At 61.2% G+C, this 24918-nt stretch overlaps 1 protein-coding gene across 4 annotated transcripts in view; it reads right to left on the bottom strand.

Annotated features, from left to right (window-relative positions):
• Positions 1-1154: 1154 nt before the first annotated feature.
• Positions 1155-24918, bottom strand: part of TBC1D2B (TBC1 domain family member 2B) — a 65949-nt gene continuing 42185 nt past the window's right edge. For 3 of the 4 annotated variants that reach the window (XM_036067595.2, XM_078078789.1, XM_078078791.1), the window contains exons 5-13: positions 23802-24034; positions 22824-23213; positions 18793-18903; positions 17712-17896; positions 14992-15486; positions 12706-12823; positions 7242-7427; positions 6954-7075; positions 1155-3837 (exon numbers count right to left, since the gene is read on the bottom strand). In XM_036067595.2, coding sequence (XP_035923488.1) covers positions 3642-3837; positions 6954-7075; positions 7242-7427; positions 12706-12823; positions 14992-15486; positions 17712-17896; positions 18793-18903; positions 22824-23213; positions 23802-24034 — 2036 coding nt within the window. In that variant the 3' untranslated portion in view covers positions 1155-3641. The remainder of the gene's footprint in view (positions 3838-6953; positions 7076-7241; positions 7428-12705; positions 12824-14991; positions 15487-17711; positions 17897-18792; positions 18904-22823; positions 23214-23801; positions 24035-24918) is intronic. The other variant, XM_078078790.1, reaches the window with a different exon arrangement.

Genomic DNA, 24918 nt, shown 5'->3' with positions numbered 1-24918 from the left:
CTCGGTGGGAGGGCATCACTGAAAGTCGCACCCTGGGGACTGAGAACAGGAAAACACGGCAGAGGCTAAAGCCATCCGCAAGCATCTGTCCCCGGGCCGGTCCCTACCTGGAAGGGATGGAAGGCAGAGCTGCTCTCCGGCTTCCCATTCTCGCTCACACACCAAACCCCTTTCAGTAACACGCTCCACGGGGCCTGAGAAGCCCAGGGCTCTGCGTGGGTCTGGCCTGGGGCCCGAGGCCCTGGCCACGCTGTCCTGGAGGTCCCCTCTCACCCGGCGCTGAGCCCTCTGACCTGGCAGGAAGACGGCTCCAGGCAGGCCCCACGGTGGCTCACGCAGAGGCAGGCGGGGCTGAGGTCACTCAGGAAAGCGAGTCACCGGGGCTTGTAAGAGTCCCAGGATCACTGCGCCGTCGGGGGGTGCAGGGGCATCAGACTTCCTTCCTGTGTTTGCAACAGCTCCGTGGCCCGAGGAGGCCCTGGGGACCCACACTCCGTAACAGCTTCCCAGGGCTCGTGCTGTCCACGGCGGCAACCCTTCCAAGGAACGGGGCCTCTGTGTCTGGGCCCTGACCCACGCCGAGCATGTGGGTCCCAGTCCTGGCTCACCACTGCTGTGACCTCAGGCACCCCCCAGCCTCACCGAGTCTGTCCCAGGAGGAGACGGGCTCAGCAGATCCTTATCTGCTCGCCCTGGGAATCCTCCCTGGAGCCCCCTCCCCCACACCATGGAAAGACATTTGGTCTTAATCATTCTCGTGTGTTTTTCCGACGACGGGGGGTGAGGGGGATGGTGTCCCCAGTGGCAGCTGGGCTGGAGCGGTCAGCCCAGACAGGAGGCAAACAGCCCATGACTCAGGGCACGCTGCAGCTGGGGTGGGGCGGGGGGAGCTGCTGCAGCTCCTGGCTGAGGCCCGGGACCCCAAAGCGCTCACCTCGGTGCCCCCGCATTCACCTGCGGCTTGACTTCGGCTCCCAGGGCTGCACGGTCGACGGAGGCATCCTGTCCCACACACCCCAGGGCAAACCAAGAACGTGGACCTAAAAAGAGCTGTCTGGCAGTTCGGAGCCCCCCCCCCCGAAGTCCTGTACCCCTCTGAGCCCTGGGGGTGAGCCCTGTCATGAGCAACTGTAATGGCATCTCAAACCAGAACATTATACAAATTAGTAGTTTATTTGGCTTTTTAGTATAAAGACTGTTCCAGAATTTAACTCAGAGAAGCCGAGAAGCCGCAGTGACATCAGGGGAAGTCACCAGCCACTGTCCCCCACGCAGCCCCCTGAGGTGGCAGCCAGCCTCCCGCCTGCAGGGGCTGCCCCGTGCGGGGCCCATCTGCCCAGGGCACGTGCAGGAGGACAGCCCCGCACAAGGCCAGGGTGGGGATCTGTGCAAGAATACAAACAGTTTAAAAAAAAAAAATGCACTGGCGATTCGCCTAGAATACTTCCTATATGGACACAGTGTGGGAGGAAGGCAGACGCGTTCCAGCCCCGGGGCCCCGGCTGCTGCGGGACGGCGGTGCGCGTGACCACAGGCCGCGGGAGGCAGGCCCGGGGGCCACGGATGGCCCGGGAGCCAGGAGCGACCCAGGCCGCTCGGGTTCTCGCGATCACACACAGTTGCGCACAAAGAACTCGTTATATAAAATAGATGTACATAATTGAAAAACCCTTGATAAAAATAGTCTATAAAAATATAAACTGTAGTGAAAAATATACAAAAGTATTAACAGATGTTCAGCCCGTAAGACACAAAACCCGTCCCCGTGCGAGCTGGTAGCTGCCCTTGGCTGTGGGCGCGGCCTGCCGCTCGGCACCCTGCCCGCTCTGGGCCGGGCCAAGCACCCCTGCCGCCCTCTGCACACCCAGAGACCGGGCGGCCTCCGGGAAAGTGTCCCCCGTCCACGCCCCCCACGACCGCGCTGCTCTCACGGCCAGTGCCCGGGCACGGACAGCCGCCTGCGGACACCAACACGGCGCGGCTGGCCGCTCCCCGAAACCACAGCTCCAGCCACACCCAGCAGGCGCCTGGGCCCGATCCAGGTGCTTTTAAGATACATCTTTTTTGGGGCAAAACCGACATAACCAGCCTATTCCAAAAGGCAGCATTTTCACCCCAGGATGTGGCAGTTCCGGGGAAGTCAGCTTGGAAGCTAGAGCCTGACCCTACCGCGCCTCCTCACTGCTGTCCCCCAGCCGGTGAGGGGTCCGCGGAGGGCAGTGAGGCCGCGCGCTAAGGCCGCCCTCCAGCAGCCACCCACCCCCCCGCCGCCTCTGCCATCTGAGAAATCAGGCTAACCAACCTCACAACACAAAAGCTGACGCGGTGCGGTATGCGGGGACGCCAGCCCAGCCGGGACACCGATAAACACGGACCGAGACGGAACATCTGTCCTTAGAAAATGCACTTCCTCAGGGGACTCCTTCAGCGCTTCGGCTGCGTCTGATGCGTTTCAGCTGGGGGTTACTTCCACTTTCTCCAGGTAGTGTAAAAATCCCGTGTGCAATGGTTTCTTTCCTATTTGGATAACGCTGTGCCAGGAAACTCTCGCGTCCACACGTGGAGCAGGGATGGTCCGCGGAGCGATGAAGCAAAGTTAACCTTCCCTGCGCAGAGCCTCTCAGCAGAGCTTCGAAAAGAGCGCTCCCAGTCCGCAGAACGGCGTGGGCAGCCTGGCCTGCTGGAGGCGGTGGTGACCCTACAGCCAGGACCACGCTGACCCCAGGGAGGGGGAGGCCGGCTGCCAGGACGCGGATGCCTCTGGGCAGCCCTGGGGAGGGACCCCGAATGGGACAGCTCACCAAAGCTCTGTCCCAAGCAAAGGCACGGCAGCCGGCCTCCCCGCCGTCCCAGCAGGTGGGGGAGGCCCCGGGCCCTGGCCGACGGCGTCACCCTGCACCCGCACCGCGGCCCTGTAAGGCGTCCCCAGGAGCTTCCTCTGTCTCCTCCACCAAGGCCTGCCCCCGAGGTGGGCCTGCTTCGCAGGACGGCGGCCCACGGCTTCTGTGGACTCTCATCCCTGCGCAGTGATTCCACGAGTCCCTCCCCAGAGAGCAGAGAGCACAGAGCCTCACGGAGCCGCGCCAGGCGGAGCGTGGGCTGGGGGCGGGGCAGCCCGGCAGTGCGCCGGGGAGCGGGGGTGTCCGGAGGGCCAGGCCCTCCCCAGGCTAGTCCAGAGATGGGGCACGGCCGGTGGTTCGCCTGGCACGGAAGGTGTGGGATTTCTCCAGGCTGTTCCCGAACACAGATGCACTTGCTTCGCTCACCTCACGCCACCCAAAGCAGCCACGCTCTGGCTAGGGGGCGACACGGGGAGACGCCAGGGTGCAAGCCAACCACAGAACCCAGACAGATGCTGTCAACAGGCTCGACGACAGCCAGCCGGTTCCCCTGGGGGTGCACGGGTCACGCGGGACACGGACACCACCCGCCACGGCCCGGAGATGGCTGTACACGGAGCAGACCCCGGCCCGCGTGGAAATGAGGAAGTGCAGTGTGGCCATGGACGTCCGCCCAGCAGACTTCCAGAGACCACAGGCATTACATTCGGGCTTTCTGATGAGCAGAGGCCCCTCTGACGTGTATCCTTTTGGCACGCTTTGGTTGTGAAGACAAGAGCAGTGTCATGGGGTGGGGGGCACTCAGGTATCCTCCTCTTCATCGCTGACCAGCTCGCCCTTATCGGGGCTGGTGTCCCGCTCACGCAGGAAGTCCTCGCGGATGGCCTCCAGCTCCGTGAGCTCCAGCCGCACCTTCTCCAAGTGGTAGGCGCGCCGGTTCCGGATCTGACGCAGGGGGAACGGGTTCAGGTCCCCGAAGGAGATACTGATCAGCTTCCTGGCGGGACAGAGGATGGGGACAGAGGTCAGCAGGGCAGGACATGGGACGGGGCCTGGGGCACGTGTGTCAGCTGGAGGCCAGCGCCCTTCATGCAGAGGCTACGGGGCTGGCCCTGAGCCACCGCCTGGGTGGAGGCCCACGCTCACTGTGTCGTGGGGCGGGTGGGGTGAGGGTCCTTCCCTTTCTGGCTTCTGATTCCCTGTATGTTGAGAGGACCGCAGTGCCACCTCCTGGGGTGTGGGGTTACCAGCGCGGCCCCCGTGAGGACAGAACAGCGCCTGGCATGTGCTGGGCGACCGAGGGCCGGTGTGCCTGAGCGGGACCAGCAGGAGGCTGGTTCAGGCTTCCTGGGACTGACGGGCAAGGAGTCCACCTGGCGGGAACGGTCACCCAGCCCGCCGCACAAGGGCTGGACGTGGTCTAGAGACGGATGGGCACTCGATGGGTTTCCCACCGGCCGCAGGTCCATGCACCGACCCCGCTAACTTGCCCTGGTCTCTGACCAGCAGTTTAACAAAAACAGCCAGGACGTGCCCCGAGGCCTGGCTAGGGGTTCCAGCACTAACTGGGTCAGCCGTGGCCGCCGGGGGGTGAAAACAGAAGTGGGTTCCTCCAGCACCAAGGGGCCTGCCCCCCGATTCGGCCGGCCCGGCGGCTTCTCTTCCCTCCAGCCCCAGGAGCAGCTGTGATGGTACAAGCACTGCCCGGGGCCCCCTGCCGGCAGCTGGGGCTGCCACCTGGCCTGACGTCGGCCGGCGACTTCTCACACACCCACACGCAGCCTGACTCCAAAGCATTCTCCCGCAGGAGGGCGAAGGTCGGAGAGGCCAGCTTCAGAGGCCGCATCCCGGAGTGTTCTAGAACACGGGCGTGCGGGAGAACAGGGCCGGCCCGAGCAGAGTGGAAGTGCCAGCCAGGACCCAGGACCCAGGGCCCCTGCGCCCGGCCCCTTCCCACAGCTGTTAGCCCCAGGCTGCGTGCCCCCCGAGACCGGGCGTCCAGCCCCCACTTCGCGGCACGAGGCAAACACAGAAAGCCCCGAAGTCCTCGGTGGGCCGGTGCTGCGCGGCCGGTCACCCCGCGAGCACAGCAGGACGCTGCCCTGCAGGCCTGGTCAGGAGCCCCAGCGGGCGTCCTGTGGTCGGCTAAGGCTGAATACCCAGGAGCCCTGACTCGAGACTGGTTTAATCCTGTTAACCCGACATGCCCTGAACACGTGCCAACTCCACAGCCTCTCCCTCCTTCCTCACAGAAGCGCTTACTTACCCGGAACCACCGGTCTGGGGAGCTTATTAAAACCCTGGGGTCTGGGCCATCACGCGTCTGCAAACCCGGGTCCCAGGGTGGACCCTGACTTCCTGAAGCCAACGGCCGGGCAGCTGCCCCAGAGCCGCTGACAAGGGGCCGGCCGCGCCCACATCCCCGCTTCCAAGCCCTTCTCAACCTTGACCTCGTGCGAGGTCGGCGGACGCCCTGGAGGTTCACCCCAGACTCTCACTGGCCAACGTTACCCTCAGGCTCCACGTGGTGACGCTCAGGTCACTGGTGCAGGCACCTCAGGACGCCTGAATATGCCCTACAATCCACTTCCCAAGCGGGAGGCCCTAAAGATAGCGATGACTTCTGGGAGTCAGGTGTGGCCTCCGTCAGCCCCCTCTGCTCCCAGCGTCCCGTCCCCCGGGGGCCTCAGCGCAGCTCCTGCCCCACGTCCCGCCCGCGGCCGGGCTCGCCCCCACACTGGCGCCCTGCAGCTCGGAGGCCTGGATGCTGCCCTGGGCGTCTCACGGGCCAGCCCAGGAGAGGGGCGCCTGTCCGCTTACCAGGGGCCCCGGGGGTTGGAAGCAGTTTGTGACACATCAGTGGATGGAGAAGTCCGCGTGCAGAGTCGCAACAAGCATTTCATAACCGAAAGGGAATCAAAAACCTCAATATCTAACACAGACCTTTAGCAAGAACCACAAACATTTCAACAAATTGTTTCATTTCTACACACCTCAGGACGGGCATCCCAGGTCTGAGACAAAGCAGCCTTCCTATGAGCTATAGCCCAAAGAGTTTGAAAGTGGGGCGCCTGGTGGCTCAGTGGGTTAAGTGTCTGCCTTTGGCTCAGGTCATGATCCCAGGGTCCTGGGATCGAGTCTCGCATCAGGCTCCCTGCTCAGCGGGGAGTCTGCTTCTCCCTCTTCCCTGCTTGTGCTCACTCTCAAATAAATAAATAAAATATATATAAAAAAAAAAAGTTTGAAAGCATATATAAGCCCCAGATGTTCCTCCTCTGCCCAACCAGCGGCAGGTCCGTTGGAGCCCCCGTGGGAGCGTGGCCAGAACAGCCGCCATCCGCCGTCAGGGCACATGCAAGACAATGGCCCGGAACAGGCGACACCGTGTGGCCTGTGGGGGGGCACGGAGATGCTCCCCCCACACACGGTGCCCGGCCCAAAGTCCTGGGTCTTCCCAGGTCCACTTCCTCTCCTGCCCTCCAGTTTGCCCCTCCTCCCTCTCTGGGGGCACCTCGCACCCCGCCCCAGGCCACCCCGACCCCCTGGCGTCCTCCCCGCTACCAGCCCTCCTCTTGTCTTCCCGACACCCCAGCGATGAGGCCCAGTCCCGCTCTGCTCCCGCCCGGCCGTCCCGGCCGAGCCACTTCCACGGCCCCGGACACACTGCGTCTCACGTCCCCACTGCTGCTCCAGCTCCCTGGGCCCAGGACACCCTCTCCCAGGTGCCCCCACCCAGCGCCGCTCACCCCGCCTCGCCCCCCACCTGCCCCGTCCCAGGCTTCCCCAACGGCAGCACCCAGCCCATCAGGCCATCCATCTCCCCTCGGGTTCTTCCCGTCAGGGCCTGTCCCTCCCCCGTCACCCTCAGTGCCTGGTGGATGGCCTGCCACGCCGGAAAAGCTCAGGAAACACTTGCTGAACACAAACAAACCGGCCTGTGGGACGCACGTTGGTTGGATCAAGGACAAGCCGTCCTCCATCCTGGTTCCCCCTCATCGGTGGAGGCCACCGGGTGTCCAGAGCCTCTCCCACCCCTCGCTCGCACACCATACACCCGGGAAGGCTGCTCTCCGTGGAGCAGGGGCAGCTGGAACCCCCCACCTGAGGACTCACCTGGCGTCGAGGATCGTGCGAGTGAAGTAGCGGAGATACTTGAATATGGACATCGAGTCCTGCAGCTTCAGGATCTCCTCCTCCTTGTATTTGAAAAGCGCCAGGGCAAACCGGAAAATGACCTGCGGGCAGCACGGGGACGTCCGTCAGCAGAGAGGCCCTCCGCTCGGGGCTGCCCGGGCAGCGGCCTCCCGCGCCCCAGGCCCTCCCACGGCGGCCCACCACGTCCCCGGTGAGCTGGCCACTTGCCACCCGCAGCGTGCCCAGTCACCCAGCGAGCGGACCCACCTTTGGTCCCTCGTAAAGGAAAGAGTCCCAGATCTTGAAGAGGATGTCGCTGACGACGCTGTCCACAAACACCACCAGAAACCAGTTGAACGTGATGAGGGTGTAGTCGACGCTGTACTGTTCCAGGTGCATGTGCAGCCGAGGCAGCTTCTCGCTCATGAGGTCTCTGAACACCCGCTGGTCCACCTGCAGGGGAGCAGAGGGGAGGGCGTGGGGTCGGTGCGCCGCGGGCCTGCTGTCCCGCACGCCTGGAGCGCCTCGGCCGGAAGCGCACTCCTGCCCTCGCGCCGCCCAAGAAGAGGCTACAAAGAGCTGGGGAAGAGTCGGCCTAGCTGCCCACTCGCAATCCAGGGCTACGGGGGGCGGAAGCCGAGTCCTGGGCCCAAGAGCAGGTGCGACATCACCACGTCTGTCCCGCAGACGCCTCCCGGGTGTGGGAGCGCGAGGGCGTGACCTCCAGGGTCCACGGTGCGGCCCCACCTCCTACCCACGGCGTGGCCTGGGGCACATTTCCCCGCTCTCTCACGGCTGCCCTGGGGGTACCACAAGCCACGTGCAAACCACCATCCAACGAGGAGCTCTGGCCCTCCTGCCCACATCGGCCACGGTGCTCTGCTGGGCACAGGCGTCCCTCTGCTTCCCCGGAGGAGCGAAAAGCCGCGCGGGGGAGCCAGATGCCTGGCCTGTTGGGTCAGCTGTGCTCAGGGCCCCGGTGAGGGGTGTTGGTAGCGCTCCCGGGGCCGGACGGGTGCCAGCCAGGGCCGCTGAGGACAGCACGCCACGCGTGCGGAACACCAGCGAGGAAGAGCCCGCCATGCGGGGACGGTATGACCCTCGTCAGGAGCCCCCAACGCTCCGTGAGCCCCGAGACCACCACACAGGAAGCCACGCGCTGCCGGAGCCACGTCGGGAGAACCACCCGGAGAGCAGCCCAGACGCGCCCGGAAAGCGCGGGGCCCCCGCACGGCTCCTCGGAGTCGATCCCAGAGAAACCGGCACCAGCTCTCAACTGCACACCAGCCAAGCTGCGATGAAGAGTGCACTGATTCTTGGGGTTACCGGAAGTCTGAGATAACTGGAAACAATCTACATACACACGCTAAAACCACACTTTTTAAAAGTAACCTCCACACCCAGCGTGGAGCCCAACACGGGGCTCGAACTCATGACCCTGGGATCATGACCTGAGCTGAGATCAAGAGTCAGAGCTCAACCGACTGAGCCACCCCAGGCGCCCCTAAAATGACATTTTATTTATTTATTTTTTAAGATTATATTTATTTATTTGACAGAGAGAGAGAGCGCGAGAGAGAGGGAACACAAGCAGGGGGAGTGGGAGAGGGAGAAGCAGGCTTCCCGCCAAGCAGGGAGCCCGATGCGGGGCTCGATCCCAGGACCCCGGGATCATGACCTGAGCCGAAGGCAGACGCTTAACGACTGAGCCACCCAGGCGCCCCCTAAAATGACATTTTAAAAAGGTTTTTTTTTTAGGAAAATCTTAAACTTTAAAAAAGCCCACAGTTCCTCCTTTTTGGAAGTTTTGCTTTTTCTTTATCATAGAAGCCTTAACAAACAAAAAGGTATTTTTTTTTTAAAGGGCGTGGTTAGACTCAAGTAGGCATTACTGGTTGAAATTGTAAAATTTAAAAGGCAAAATAACAAAATGCTAAAAACATTGTTTTTTACAAAAAAATGGTTCTAAAGAGTTAAATTCTTCTCAGTGCGTAAAAGACAACAAAATACAGGAATCATGTTGGAAACGTACATTTTAGCTAATTTGCCTTCTGACTAGAGCAAGAAACAAAGTTTCAAAGATGTAAACTGGTTGAAATGAATTATAATGAATATTCCTTAAAAACCCAACAGACAAAAGCACATAAGCCGCCTTTAAAGCGTCCCCAGCCGCCCCCTTCCCCCCGCACCGCGCCCCCCAGGAAAGCTGCACAAAGTCCCACAGGGCAAGCCGGACGACCGTCCGGCAGGGCACACATCCCCGGGGTCCGTCTCCCCGGGAACCCCGCTCCTGTCACCAGGTGGGGTCAGCATCACCCACTAGAGGAGGTGCCTGGACGTCCGACAGCCCCTGAACCGCACACGCTCTCCACCTGGCTCCGGCCAGTGCTGGAGAGATGTAGGGACTGTGCACAGGCAAGGGGGATGGACGGCGGGCCGCAGGACGAGGGACAGCAGCGGGATTCCTTCTGCAGAGGAAGGGCAAGCAAGCTGACCCCAAAGCGGGAGTAGAGCCATGCCCTGGGCCCTCCCAATCAGGTGGCCGGTGGTGCCTGGTTCAGGAGGCCCGGCGTGGAGCAGCCTGCTGGGAACGACCCTCGGGCCTCTGTTCAGCCCCCACCCCGCCGAGGTCAGGAGGACGTGGGAGGACAGTATCCTCAGTGCCCACCAAGGTCCTGGCACACAACGTGGACTCAGCTGATGAACAGACGGAGAGGCTGCGAGCATCTGGCCCGTGGCAGCAGTTCGACAGGGATTCATGAAGCACGGGGCTGGGGGCTGGCCACACATGGCTGCCCCAGCCCCAGTGCGGCCTTACACGGAGCCCACCGCAGGAGAGAACACTCGTCACATGCATTCACCCGATGGAGAGTGACGGCCACCAAACACGGCAGTGAAAAAGCACAGAATGACATGGGAAGACGCTCGAGCTAGCGTGTGAACCAGCTAGGACACGTCTTGCCCCCAACGTGAATACCTAAAATGTATTTGGGGGAAAAAAGGCAAAAAGGAAAGATGTCAAAATGCCAACTGTGGTCTCGAGTGTGGGTAGAATAACGCAGGATTTTCATTTTCTTCCGAACATCTCGTATTCCCTAATAACCGCTCCTTCGTGAGCAGCCACGACATTTACTGTCAGGGAGAAAACTATCTCCTCGGACTTTACAATTGTGTTTATGTGACAATGTGATGCAAATTTTATCTTAAACCCACATGCTTAAAATAGGCTTTCCCCTTCTGCGTTTTATTGAGTTTTTACGATCCAAGCATTAGGATAAGCTCGTAATGCACCTAATTTCAAACTGGAGCACTCGTACGAGGGGAGTGTGATGCTGGTCTTCCAGCTGGGGAAGCTGAGGCGCGGGGACGTGGAGTGAGGCGGCCAAGCTCCACGGCTCGTAGGCGGGAGGGCCTGGTTCAGTGGATTTAAGATGGATGAAGACCTCATTCTTCTTACTCTGAAACACAGTCATCTGAGATCGTGAGTCTGTAAAGCTCTTAGCTCCCAGGTGTCCGTGACACACAGAATTTAATTTACTGGCCTCCTCACTCCCACCAGACAGTGACTGCTGCCTCTTCCCACGGCTCATTTCCTAGTTTACAGAATATTCTGACAAGAAGAGCCTCTAGGTAATGTAGCAAAGTGACGTGGTTACGGGGAGACCAGCTGAGCCTGTCCTGGGATCATTTGGCACCCGTGATGCTGGGACACGGCCCAGAGCCCAGCCCCCGGCCCGGGCCCATGGTAGGGGCACCTCAGGAGAGCTGCTTCGTGTCTCCGACCCCCAGTTTTCCCCGAGTACAACGGGGACAATGATGCCTTCACTGGGATGGTTTTGGGCAGCCGCCGGTACGGGCTGGGCTGGTGCCGAGTGTCAGCTCTCCCTGTCCTGGTCGGAGCGCGCACGACGCTCAGCCACTCGCCACGCGGCGGCTGGTGATCCTGGAAGGAACGTCATGGCCGCTGACCAGCTGCGGGACAAGCAGGCTCCCCGTCCCCAGAGCGGCAGGAATGGCAGTGGGCTCGGGGCGGCGTGGGGCACAGAGGACGGGGCGCTCAGAGCCCGGGCCGGGCAGAAGCTCTCTAGGGAGGCAAGCGGGGGACAGTGACCTGCGGAGGGGGTTAGCTCCACACGGAGAACAGGGCGCGACCGGGAGCAAGTGTTCTGTCCTGGGGCAGTCTGTGCTTCCAGCAGGGGACCCCATGAGTGACATGGGGAGGCAGCGCGGTGATGCAGAAGCGGCGCTGCCCTGATGGGGGTCAGTGGGGAAGCAGGTACTCGAGCCGCCAGGCAGGTGGCAGTGATCACAGGGCCGCAGAGGGAGAGGCATGAGGACGAGTCCAGGCTGGGGCGTGGTGGGCGGGGGGCAGGCGGTAACGGAGGCCATGACGAGAGATGCAAATACACAGCAGAACTCAGGGCCCAGGCAGGCAAACAGACGCCACCCTAAATGTGTAAGACAGAGGGATTTTGTGCAGGGACTGGTCACATGAGGACAGAAGAGCCGAGAAGCCACGTGGCTGGTGGTGAGGTGGCCCAGAGGTGAGGGCAGGAAGCCGCCCCAGGCTGGAGCAGGGAGGTTCCCCCAGCATGGGGGGCCTGCCAGACAGGAGCTGGCCAGGGAGGAGTCAAGGCCGTGGGCAGGCAGTGCCCGTGATGGGCCGAGAACTACCTGCACTTCCCTCCTGCCCCCTGCTGGTCCCTTGTTGGGTTTACACCGGCAGCCGCAAGGCCGGGAGGGTCAGGCCCATGAGCAGGGTTGCCAGCTGGGCAGCGGCCCCAGCCTGGCCCAGGGGAGCCCTGGCCTGGGCCCAAGGGGTTGGTCCAGAGCCAGGACTGCCCACGTGGGGACAACCCCGGGCTCTCCCCGCCCACATCGCCCTGCCCGGCCCTGGCTTCGGGCTCCAGGTGCAGCGGACGTGAGCTGTGCCCTCACGTCTCCTGCTGGGGAGGTGACTGTGGCCCCCAGGCTGTCCCTCTGGGTCCAGCACTACCTCCGGCTGCTCCCAGCCAGGAAGTGACCGCGGCAGGTCCCGACATGGCCCGTTCCCACGAGACGCGTGCCTGCAACACGCCGCCCCAGCTTGCGCACTCCCCGTCGGCCTGGCCAAAACGGCCTCAGAGATCCGTCCCACCCACGCCTCCTTCCTTTCCCTGGTCTGGGGGTTCCCCAGCCTCCCCGTTCCCACCCCTCGTCCTTCGCAGGTGCCTCCCCTCAGAAATCTCCGGCTCGTCGACTCCTGCCCTGGCTCAGCTTCTTGGAGAACCTGAGCCGACACACCAGGTTCCCAGACATTCCTGGACCGCAACTTAGCTGCCCCTGCAGACAGCTGTGTCCGGGGAGCAGCTGAGCCCGGGGGGAGGGGGGGGTGGAGAAACAGCTGAGCCCGGGCGGGGGGGGGGGACAGCGAAGCCCGGGGGAGGGGACCCGGGGGTGACAGCAGAGCCCAGGGGAAGGACAGCAGAGCCTGGGGGCGGGGGGACAGCGGAACAGTCACCATGAACAGCAGGGCTGCGGGGTTGGTCCACTCCTCACAGCGCGTAACCGCCAGCCCGCCCCGCCGGCTCACGCTCAGCCCGGCCGAGGGTCTGCGGCATGCCCTGTTTTGCACCCGCCACAGGGCTCAGTGGCTGAGGCTGTGAGCAGGAACCCCCCAAGGCTGAGTTCGGTCCTGTCTCAGCTCGAACTCCCCACGTTGCTGACCGAGGCGCAGTATGTCTACACGTACCTGGGACCCCAGCAGCGTCTTTGTGTAATAGTCCCGCGGCATGAACACCTCCACTATGGTAACGAGACACCAGAAAGCGTCTTCCTGCTCCAGGTACAGAAGAGCCACGGCCACCAACCTGCACGCAAACGACAGCGAGGTGAGCACCAGCGCCCTGCAGCCTGTGACCCGGCCACGCGGCCGGTCCGGACAGTGGCGCCCGCGGTGCGCCCTTAGTTCTCGCGGCCACAGCTTCTCCGGTCCCCGATAAACGACGACCAGTAAGTGTTCCTAGGCGACTGAGCCATCTTCCTTCTTTCTTTCTTTTCTTTTTTTTAGTAGTCTCCACACCCAACGTGGGGCTCGAACTCACAACCCCAAGATCAAGACTTGCACGTCCTACCCACTGAGCCAGCCAGAAGCCCCAAGGGAGGCGTTTTCTCAAGTTCAAGAAGCAAAGCTACTATTCCCCCCAATCTTTTCATTTGTTTTTTGTTAAAAGGTGATGAAATTCCTTCCCAACGATCAATCAGCCTTGTTAAAGAGAAAAAAAAAAAAAGGCGTAGTTAATGCAGTTAATCCTTCCAAGCACAAAAACCCAGGGGTGAGTGTAAGACACGAAGAATAAAGATGGTTTACAAACAACCGCTCTGAGGGGCTCTCGGGAGGAACCGTCTCCCCAGCGGGCACGTGGGGGGAGGGAGGTGTGGCTTCCACTGTTCGGGTGTTCATATCGGAAACCCGGGCCCGGCCGAGACGGGGTCACCAATCAAGAGGTGACCTGTCCCGGGATCCCAGGCTTGGCTCCCCTTAGGCAGTTCTGAGTTTTCAGGACATACACATAAAATATTTGGAAAAAAAATAAATCCAGTAAAATGGTTAAAAGTAAGAGGCCCTAAAGGTGATGGGGATGCAGGTGGAAAGCTTTCATCTTCTGAAAGTCTTACTTTTGTGGGGAAGAACAGGTTCCGTGACCATGCCAGATAAACGGGGTGCTAGTGTCCCCCCAAACAGGCATGCACAGGTGCCCGCCAGATCTTTTGGGCTTTAGAAGTGTTCGGCTTCTGGAAATTTTTAGACTGAGTATTCAATGTGAATTGTGGATTTAAGCAAAACAAGACTGCTTCGTTCGGCAGCATCCTATTGACAGGTTTGCTTTTTGTTTTTTTAATGGGGGCCGTGGAGGGGCAGCCCAATCCCTCTCACTTCCGGGGCTCAGAGGGGCTGCCCCATCCTCAGCACCACGGAGGCGGGTGACTTCCCAGAAGCGTGGTTTGGACATTCCACCCGAAACCCTTCCTTCCTGCAACACGCATTTCAGATGCAAACAGACGGCCCTTCCTGGAGGTCTGTAGCTGGTGGAGGAGGATTTAAAAGGCCCCCGAGCCACCAGAATAAACCTCAGCATTCAAAACTCAAGGCAAGCAATTGGGCTCCTGGGAAAATCCCTAAAGAGTGCGCACAGAGCTTCTTCCTTCTTTGTCCGAACCGCTAACAGCCTGGTGGCCCACGCTCCCTGCACGGAGAGAACCTAAGTGGACACGTGCAACACCAGCATGAGCAGGAGGCGCGTGGGCCTGACACGTGGGCACCAAGCAGCCACGCGCAGTCCGTGCCGCACAGACCCCGGGGCCTCCTGGGGCCTCGTCCCCCTGGCTCGGCTCCGAATGAGCAGCCTGGGTCATCACGAAAGGTGACAGGCTGTCCAGCGTCCCCCGTCTACGGAAGCGCTCATGACACCTGCAGAAAGACTCGGGTCCAAAAGGGCCCGGGTCCGGCCAGCTGCAGAGCCGGGTGGGACAGCTCCCTGATTCCCGAAGATCCGGTATAAACAAGGAGCAGCCACCACTGTCCGCCTCGTGCGTTATAAACACCAAATTATATAAAGTTATAATTATAATGGCATCAAACTTCTGGTCAAAACCGGAACATGACAAGAGTAGTAAGAAATCAAAATGAAAAAACCTAGTTGTTTCAGATAACATTTGATGGTGGTGGTGGTGTTTTTAAAGATTTTACTTTTAAGTAGTCTCTACACTCAACGTGGGGCTCAAACTCACAACCCCGAGATCAACAGTCGCGCGCTCCCCCGAAAGCCAGCCAGGCGCCCGTTTGGCGTTCTTGATACGTTCTGAAAGCATGTCTGTTTCTCTCAATTACTCCAGAACAGGGGACGTCGCATAATTAAGCCTAGCTGACGGCAGCCCTGCCCAACGATGCTGGCCTTCCTCAGCTAGGCAGGAGGGGAGGGGACGGTCAGGCAGACAGGGGCGCGGCCAGGCCGGGCACCCACCTGCTCAGACTCACCTGTTCAGACCCTGGCAGTAGCCGATATCCGGGTTCCTCCAGGAGAAGGCCAGCAGGACGTTGCGGAGCTTCTGGATGCCCTCTGAGGTGGGGCAGGAGTAATGCTTGTTGGTGGGCAGAGTCCGCAACAGGTCCAGCTCGATCTGCTTGGAGGCCGGGTTCTGTTTCTCCAGCGCCTTCCGGAGCAGCGTCTGGAAGTACCCAGGCTCGGTGCTGTCCTTGAACTTCCTGGTGTGGAGGTCCACGCACCATTTCCACACCTTGGAACGGTGCTCGTGGGGGATGCCTGCCCGGATCAGGTTCTTCAGCTCCGGGGAGCACACCATCTCCCTGTTCATCGTGCTCGCAAAGTAGTTTTCCCACTTGACGCCGGTGGACACCTCCTGGTTTTCTGTGAGATACAGGGTCTTCAGGTCCAGCGCTCGGACCTTGGCCACCAGCTTCTCCTCCTCGTCATCCTCTGGGACGGTCTTAAATCCATAGATATCATACTCACTGTTGAGAAAAACAAAGGAAAATTGAATGACAGGATTCTGACAAAAACACCAACCAAACAGAAAAACACGTTGGCCCACGCATACGTGGCCCTTTGATCTGGGACCAGGCGCTGGAGCTCGGTGAGGGAAGAAGAAACTTCTCAACAGGCGGGGCAGGACGAGTGGCTAGCTCAGTGGGAGGAAATGAAATTCCATCTCTTGATACTAGAATAAAAATAGATTCCAGATGATTTAAAGCCCCACGTGTAAAAACCACGGAAGAAATGCGCCTGGTAAACTGGCCACGTGAACGTGTGTTTACACATCAAACGCATCTGTGTACGTAACTTCCGTGTTTCGAAAACGTCATTTTAAAACGTGGAAAGGCGAGGGAAAGAGTATTTGCGTAGACGTTAGGAACGAAGACAACGTGGGTGTGGGAGGCAGGACTGTGGCCCCAAGGACGTCCAGCCATGGCTCCTCACACCTGTGGCTGGCCACATCGTATGGCGTCACGCAGACTCAGCTGGGACAGGGAGGCTACCCCGGACCGTCGGGGGCCAGCGGACACACAGGGCCCTTCATGGTGGAGAAGCAGGGCAGGACCGCGGGCGTGTGGACCACGGGCGTGCAGACCACGGGTGTGTGGACCACGGCGTGTGGACCACGGAGCCCCTGCTGCTGGCTGAGGAAGGGAGGAGGAGGCCTCTGGCCTCCAGAAGCAGGGAAGACCACCCCAACTGCCGGTGTGGAAACAGAGCCCTCGCTCTACAACCCCAGGGAACAGCTCGAGTGCGTGAGGACACACGGTGCCCGTGACACCTGGAATATCCAGGGAGGCCCGCCGGCCAGCCGGCCCGCACAAGCTCACACAGCACACGGGTGGTGTGTAAGCGGCCACGTCTGTGACGACCTGTGAGGTCAGACCGACACAGGGCCTTTTGCACCTGCTGCCGAGGGTGGGACCTGTGCCAGCCTACTGGGGCTGGAGAGACGTGTTCCCTGCAGGCCGGGGATCCCGCTTCTCGTCTACACCCTGGAGAAGCCCCCCCACGGGCACGTGGAAGCACAAATCCCTATGTTCACCGTGCCTCATCTGTCACAAGGGGACGTGGAAGGACCCTGCGTGTCCACCATGAGGGAAAGGAGCAGAGACACCGAGGTTTGGGTGCCTCCGACAGTGAAGGGGGCATGAGGCCCGCGAAACGCAGCTCGGGGGCCACACGGATCCACCTGGAAGATTTCAGGAGGTAACGCTGAAAGGTTGCGAGTACGGTGGGATTCGTGTCTTAGAAGGTGTCTCCAGTGAGGACTTAGAAACGCACACTGAAGCATCGTAAGACGGGAGGACACGATGTCTGGCATTTGCTGTGAAGTATTCCAGAAAAATCCCTGGGGGCGGGGAGGAGAAGGTGCAACCAGACTGACAGCAATTACACAAGGGTCGCCTGGGGGGGCGTCACGTGACTCTACTCTGCGGGCTTGAAATTTTCCACAATGAGTCAGAAATCGATACGCACAGTCGTCGTTCTGCTTACACACGAGGTTTGGAAACAACATGAACAGAACGAGCCCAGAGGTGCCCGCGGGAGGAAGACAGGCCCTCACGAGCAGCCCTCAGCCCCGCAGCCCTGCGGAGAGCGCAGCGTGGAAGCCAGCCGCCCAGGATGGGGGTCCTGTCCCCACGACTCGGGGGCTGTGCGTCCCTCCCCGTCCACGGAGCGCTCAACATGTGCCAGCGGGTAGGGCCCTTGCCGCAGCTCCTGGCACGCGGGCCTCAGGGAGCGCTCTTCAACAGGGGCGAGGCTCACGTGCTGCAAGCTGACACGGCAGGTCCTGCTGGAGTGTGTGCATCCGCGGCGTGGGTCAGACCCTCGGGGGGCGCTGAGCCACTGTGCCAGGCTAGCCAAGCCTTCTCCCCACGCGGGGGCCCCTCTGCTCTTGAACCACAGTGGGAGCAGCTGTGTCCCAGGACGGGGCTCCTACTCTCTGGGGGACTGGCTCCCAGCAGGACTGGAGCTGAGGCTGGAACCGTGGACCCCGACGCGCTCGAGAGGGAGGTCCTGGACTCAACGACCTGGCCTGAGCCTGGCTCTGCCACACGCTTATGATGGCAAGAACGCCGAGAGCATCCGTTCTTATGATGGGCGTGCAATGGGACACGCACTTGCATCCTGTCCTCTGTGAGCGACAACCGTCGTTGAAACGGGTCCCACCGCCCACGACAGTCGCCGGTGCCCTTACCTGACAAGGTGAGGCTTCACGAACGCCTGCTCCGGGCCCTCGACCTGCAGGGCGTCCTCCAGCAGCTGAGCTATGACGTCGCGAGAAGGCCCCTGTTCTTCCGAGCAAACTGGCGTCTTCATCTCTTGCAGCAGGATCAGGTACTTGCTTTCTATTTGGCACAACTTGGCTTCCAGGCTGGAATACTATAGAGAACAGGGAGGTCACCTCCGTCCCAACCGGGACGCAGCATCGGCAGCCCTCGGCGCCTCGAGCAGCCGACGAACGACAAGCCCCGGCTACGGGGAGGTGAGCGGGGACCGTACGCAGGACAGCAGATTCACGTCGCCCCAGGCCACCTGCCGCGTCCGCAGTGGCTGCCCCGGGCCCCCTCCTGCCGGGGCGCTGGCCCAGCGACACCCACATCACTCCCTCATGGCTGAAGGCAGCGGCAGGAACAGGACCGCGTGGCCGTCCCTGCGGTCACGCTGAGTGTCACCCGGCACGTGGGCTGTGAGCAGGCGCCCACGCGGCACTGACATTTCCCAGGACGCCGTGCCCCGGGACCAGCTCCCGTCTGCCGCCTCATCAGACACACCCTGGGGCCACGCGGACGCAGGTCCGGGAGGACGCGGGGAGCTGGGTTCCAGGGGAACACGGAGCACACACAGCGGGGACCGTGAGCGCCATCGGACACCACCGGGTGACGGCAGCCGTGCCGGTGCTGCCGTTCCAGCCACAATGCCGACAGACAGGCAGCCGACGGGTTCCCAGTGTCCCCGTTTATGGAGGGGAAACCGGTCCATACAACTCAACGGAACAAGATCATAATCCAAACACCCTTCGTTTGGGGAACCTGAGTGTCAGAGTGAACGGTTTTCCGTAAACCCCGTGATGCGTGCGGATGACGACACATCGGGGCACCTCTACCCGCTTCCGTCTCAGACACGGCAGCACTGAGTACGCAGCGCTCTGCACCCTGTGTTTTGGGTTCAGTGACCTCACGCCCCCAGTGTGGGGGCAGGGCTGGTTTACGATGTGCCCACTTCTAAAGGCTTCGGCGTCCCCGGCCACCAGGAAACAGAGCCGCACCCTGACCCACCTTGGCCATCAGGTCTCGCTCCCTCCTTTCCGCGTTTCTCCGCAGTGCTGAGAGCTCCAAAATCTCCTTATTTAGGAACTTATTCTGGGTTTTGTACCCCTGTAGGTTATCCTGTTGGGGAAAAAAAGCCATCAGTTCACACCGGTCTCTCTCTCTGTTAATATATCACCGTCTCCGCAAAGAGCCCAAGTTAGCGCGAGCTTCAAGAACCGACCGCCGGACACTTCCTGATGGTCTCCGCCGCCAGCCTTGGGGCGCTGAAGGAACACGCAGAATTACATCCTCACGCTGCGCAGTGTCACGTCCCCGCACTCACTGATGTGGCACAAACCCTCGTGATCGTTTCTTCTGTAGCTCGAGAAACAACACGTCTTCTGGGGGTTCTCGCCGTCAGTCACTCAGGGTGGAGCGAAGGCCTCGCGCACACACGGCGCTCGACTACAGAACCCCACCCGCCACCTGTAACGGACAACGCGCTCCAGGAAGCACGTTCCTCCCGTTTGTGTGTTGAAACAGCGGCTCAGTCGTTAAGCGTCTGCCTTCGGCTCAGGTCATGGTCCCAGGGTCCTGGGATTGAGCCCCGCATCGGGCTCCCTGCTCCGCGGGAAGCCTGCTTCTCCCTCTCCCCCTCCCCCTGCTGTGTTCCCTCTCTCACTGTCTCTCTAATAAATAAGTATAATCTTAAAAAAAAAAAAACCAACATTTCGAACTCTGGAAAAGCTGACAGAAAAGTACAAGGAACTGGATACGCCATTTACCTAAAATTCACCAGCTGTTAATGTCTGCTGCACCTGCCATGTGACGCAGGACGGCCTCACGGGCCGGAGACAAGTTCTGCCAAGTGCGGGGACACGATCGGCTGCGGCCCGTGAAAGCCCGCGAGGAGGGCAAGCGTCTGGGACAAACGCACTCGGCGGCCAAGCGCAGTCCTCTACCCACGTGCACCCCCCGCTCTGTGGGGTTCCCGGGGCTGCGCTGGCCCCCGGGTCACCGGGCAATTCCTGGACCGGCCGGGAGCGTCCACCCCTCACGGGACGGAGGCCACGGCCGTTCCTCGAGACACGTCCCCGTCTCCAGGCTGGACGCCACCGTGGGGACGGGGGCCCACAATCACCCTAAAACGTAGAGGGACTGTAACGTTTCCACGGCCCCTTCGGTCGCTAACACTTGTGAAGCTTGCGCTACGGCTACAGGGTCCGCGTGAGACTCCTGACGGCTCCGCGAGTGAGAGCCCTCGGGCCGCCATCCGCGTGTCTCCCCTGAGAGCCCGGCCACCAGGCTCTGGGCCGCTGACCGCGCCCAACGGACACGCTCACGCCTCCTGTGTCAGCAGGACTGCACGTCACGACAGGCCTGCGACACACCCAAGCCCAGCCCCACGGCAGCCTGGACCCCCCGCTCTCCGTCCTCCCCTCTCCCGGCGACTGAAAGCTCTCTGGCAGCGCCAACACACGTAACGAGAAGCAGGCCGACGGAAGGAGGGTGGGGGGCGCGGGCGGCTGGGTGATGGCGGGAGAGCAGAGCAAGCGGGTCCTCCTCCCGTTATGTTCCATGTGACTGCTCATCGTGAGGGGTCTCCCTAGGCTGGCGACGACGAGCACGCAAGTGGAGCCCCTACAAGCGCTAGACCTCATGAGACCCCCGCGAGACCCCGTGAGACCCCCGCCAGACCCCGCCAGACCCCGTGAGACCCTGCAACGGGAGGGCTGGTTCACACATGAACACACTGGGGCAGGAAGGGTCCCGACCCCCAGGTGGGGTTCGCGAGCAGCAAAGTCGGGTGGGCCTGAGCTTCTCCCCGTGCTCCCTATGGTCGTGACGCGGTGTTTCGTGCTAACCATGCCGGGCACTCCTGGAGAGGCCTTGCGCTCCCAGCACAGCGCAAAGCCTGGCACGCGGCTGAGCGCACCCAGAGTCCAGACGAGGAAAAGCTGCCGGCGTGGAGGCCCGCGCCAGAGAGCAAGTCTCAGGAAGACCAGCCGCACAGGTAGGTGGGGACGGCGCCCCGACGGCAGCCCCGACCGTGCCCAGTGAAGCAGAGGGCCACCTACGCCAAGCAAGGAAGAATCACAGAGCCACGGAAAGGCCGGGAAGGAAGTACAAAAACAGTAAAGTACTTAAGCTGGTAAAATCCTACGACCAATGTGTGTTCCTTCCTCAAAATACCCCAGAAACAGAAAGTGACCCTGTCCCGGAGCCAACGAGAAGTGTCAGCAAATTCCAAACAGGCCACACACGCTGACCAGAGTCGGAGAAAGTGGGTCGTGACAGTGACGGACGAGACCCCCCCCCCAGTAACACAGTGTCCCCCCGCGGGGGTGTTCTGAATTCAGGGTCAAGGCAAGAAATCAGTATGGAAACCGTGCAGCTGCGGGAAGTGGGCGGCAGCGAGGACACGCGGCAAAACCCCACTCCGTCTGCAGCCCCCGCCCGCGAGCCTGCTTTCAATTCCCGCGGAGCCGCCGCGCGAGCCTGTGGTGGGAGCGGGCGTCTGGTGCTGGCGGCGACAGAAACCTCGGGGCGGCCGGCCGGCCCACTTGGAGCCCACAGCCACGCGCCGGGCCCTGAACAGCCACCTCCTCCATGAGCTCTGTCCCACGTCACCTGACCACGGCGGGATTTCAGAGCCACAGACCTTAAAAACTGTTGAGAAATGTTGGAGGAAAACAGTCATGAAATCACCAAATGATTCAAAACCACCCTACCCATCTTGCCACAAGATCTAAAGGGTGAATAAGGAGGGGAAGTCTAATCCTGATCGAGTCTATCTGCTGTCTCCACAGGGAGCTGCGTGGACCAGAGACAAGCCGCTCGCTCCCGCACACGCCCTGGTTCAGCTCCCACGCGTCCCCGCCGAGCTCGCTCACGAGGCCTGCAAACAAACACCGCAAAACAGGCATGCTCGCCAAATACCAGTTTCAGCTGACGTTAAGTAAGCCGCAGTCAAACGCGCATCGCCGATGCGGTGACGTCCAGGTCGGGCGCCCTCTCGACTGCGAATGCGAGCAGAGCTGAGTCTTACCAGCCACACCAACCACGACGGTTTGTGCAACCACCGCTGTGTTTGTGGTCGAATCACAGAGGAATGGGGTGGGGAGCTTCGTTGCTGTCACCCTTCTGGACTCACACGTGCACACGCGTCACTGAGAACTGGTCGTAGACTACGGAGGCCACGTGCACGTCCCGACGATGCTGCCGTCAGCCCAGTGTTCACCTCTGTTCCAAACTCTGAGACGCCCCGCCCCCTACTCAGTTCCCCACTGACAAGCCGGAGAGCTACTGCTGGGCACGCAGCTGGTGCTTACTAATCATCTCCACGTGGCAAATCTTTGCCTTCAAGGATAACCTGCCCTTGGGAGCCAAACACCCCTGGTGCCCAGGTATTTACGCAAAGAGGGCAGCCGGGCGAGGAGCATGTTAGGGCTGGGTGGGGCCTGGGGCACAGACCCGCCTGGGGTGGGCTGGGCCACACTCAGCGCCTCTCTGCGGCCTCATGGCCAGCGGCATGGCCCTTCCCCACCTCAGTTACAACCCGGACAGTCATGAGTTCAGGAAGCAGCCCCTGTCCTCAGCGCCAGGACCCTCCCAGCCTGGGCGCAGGGGCCCCGACTCTGAGCAAGCCTGCCTGGGAGCCAACCCCAAACCAGCCGTTGGGAACGATGCTCCCTCGGCTCCCCCTACCCCCAGGGGGCTGAGGCAGGCCGTGCGTGCGGTGCTGGCCCGGACACTCATGCGCGGGGGCAAACGGGGCCCCCTGGGCTACGTGGGGTAACAAAGCTCTAGGGGTGCAGAGCAGAAAGGGGAGTCTCAGCTGCCTGAGAGCAAGGGAGGGAAAGTTCCAGAACCACTCTGAGCAACGGCATCGCTGGACTCACACTTTGGTTTTCCAAGGACGCTTCTTAGCGAACTACCCACAGTTTGCCTACAAGTCCTGCTACATCTGCTCCGTCTGCCGAGGCCCGGAGCCCTGGACGCATCGAGGGGCCGCCTGCAACGCTGTCTGCACCCCGCCGAGCCCACGCCCCACTTACTTTCAGCCTGTCCAGCTCCAGGTGCTCCCTGCTGGGGGGCGTGGGGGAGCCGGGCACCCCTGCAGCAGAGGGGGTGTGGTCCGCGCCCTCGCTGAGCTGGCGCGAGAGCTTCATGATGACCTCGTCCTTGGCCTGGATGGTCTCCACCAGCATCCCCAGCTGCTCGCTGAGCTCGCCCACCTTGCTCTTGAGCGTCCTGGCTTCCTGCTGCAAACTCTCTCTCTCCAGGGAGAGCCGCTCCAGCTGGCCGCTGAGGCCCAGGATCTGGTCGTCCTTGCGGTGCAGAAGGTCAAGCGTGTCCTTCGGGACGCCCGCAGACAGCCGGCTGCTGGCGAAGTACTTGTCGTACTGGGAGGACCGGACCGTGTGCTGCAGCAACCGCACCAACTCCTGCCGCAGGGGGAGGCGGGGAGGAGAGAAGCAGAGACGGTGACGACACGACCCGGGGCAGCGCGGGGGCCGAGACACGCGCACACCGACTTCCCCCTGCAGGGTCTCGGAGGCGAGAGGAAGAAACATGCACTCCGTCAAGCCCGTCTGCAGAGAACAATGCTAGGAAGCAGGAAACCGTGGATGCGCACGGTGCCGTCCGCCGCAGGCCCGTCACACGCACATCCGTGCGCAGAACAGGAGCCCCAACGTCAGCTCCGACCTGCCCAGCGACGGGGCGTCCTCGGTCTCAGAGGGAAATGGACACCACGTGGGAACTCCTTTCCCTCCTGTTCATGGACTCGGCCGATGCCGCGCTGGGGTGGGAGTGGGCACAGTGGCCGAGACCCTCCCCTGACCCACTGGCGGCGTCCCCACGCCCCCTGGAGATCCAAACGTCCCTGAAGAAGTGACCTAGTGGGGCGCGGGCGCCTCCATCAAAGCTTCGGGGAAAAGCCCTTCTGGGGACGAAGACACCCAGAGGCCCCGGCTGTGCTCCCGCGGCCGGCTGGCTGCAGGGGGTCGCACGCGGGTGAGAAGGACGGTTACCTTCTGGCTGGACAGGTCTTTCTTCAGCCGGTCCAGCTCTTCCTGCTGGCTCTGGACCTGCAGCTGCATCTCGGACGTGGGCTTGCTGACGGCGCCAGCACTCTGTGCCCCCTCCGCCGAAGGGTCACCGCTGACGTGGCGGTTTTTGTACGATCCGATCATGTCTTTCAAAGGGCGCTTTCCTTTGTAGGGAATACGTCCAAAATCAAAGGGAAATCCTGAGCCAGTTACTCCTACATAAAAACAAAACTTGTTTTCTAAGTGCAGGACAAGTCATCCTTCTGGAAACTCCCACCCGCCATCCTCGGGGAAGTTCTGCATTCACCGCACAGAGAGCACGGGCAGGAGTGGGGACGCCTCTGGGCCCTGGCTCGCTCTTGACGAAAACCGAGCCCCGACTCAAAGATGATCCCCCCGCCCTGGATCCTTCCTTATGAGACTCGTCACGTGGTCCCTTTTCAAGAAAACGTTCAGGATGTGATTGCTCAACGTCTGCCTTAGGACGCGGGAAAATGGGCAGAGTGTGCTGGAACACATGAGGAATTTAGGACAAGGCCGCAGGACACCTCGCTCAAGACTCGTCTGGGATGCCGTCTCTTTTCCAGAAGCTCAGGTCTCTTCCCCAATTTCCCATTTCGGCCACTTTCAGGACCAAAGGGGACAGAGACACAGGCCGAGGAAGAGCACAGTGGTTCCAAGTGCCCACAGCGTCCCAGAAACACGGAGCCTCTTCCCCGGGGCGCGGCCTGCAGTCAGACAGCAGGCTCCCGGGCGGGACTCACAGACACAGGGACCCTTGGCTCCCTTCGCTCATCTGTTCTCAGTAAGAAAACAAAACCAAGCCCCGCCCTAAACGTACGTCTTCTTCACTGTGAACAAGTGTTTCAAAGCATGACTACATTCTCTTCCTTAAAAATGGGACTTTAAAATACTGATGGGTCCAAATAAATGTTAATACGGATGGATTCAGATTTATACTCAAACTATGAGGAGGCAACGGGAACTAGAACACAGTATATGGATTCCATGAAGCTGGAGAACAGGTGACTCCCAGCTCTTAAGTGGGGACAGTGGCTGCCCTGGGAGGGGGGCGTGACTGGCGGGGCCGGGGGACAGG

Source organism: Halichoerus grypus, chromosome 8 (genome assembly GCF_964656455.1).
Source record: "Halichoerus grypus chromosome 8, mHalGry1.hap1.1, whole genome shotgun sequence".
Lineage (NCBI taxonomy): Eukaryota > Metazoa > Chordata > Mammalia > Carnivora > Phocidae > Halichoerus > Halichoerus grypus.
Note: the sequence above shows the minus strand (reverse complement) of the source record. Positions and strands in the feature narration are given on the sequence as shown.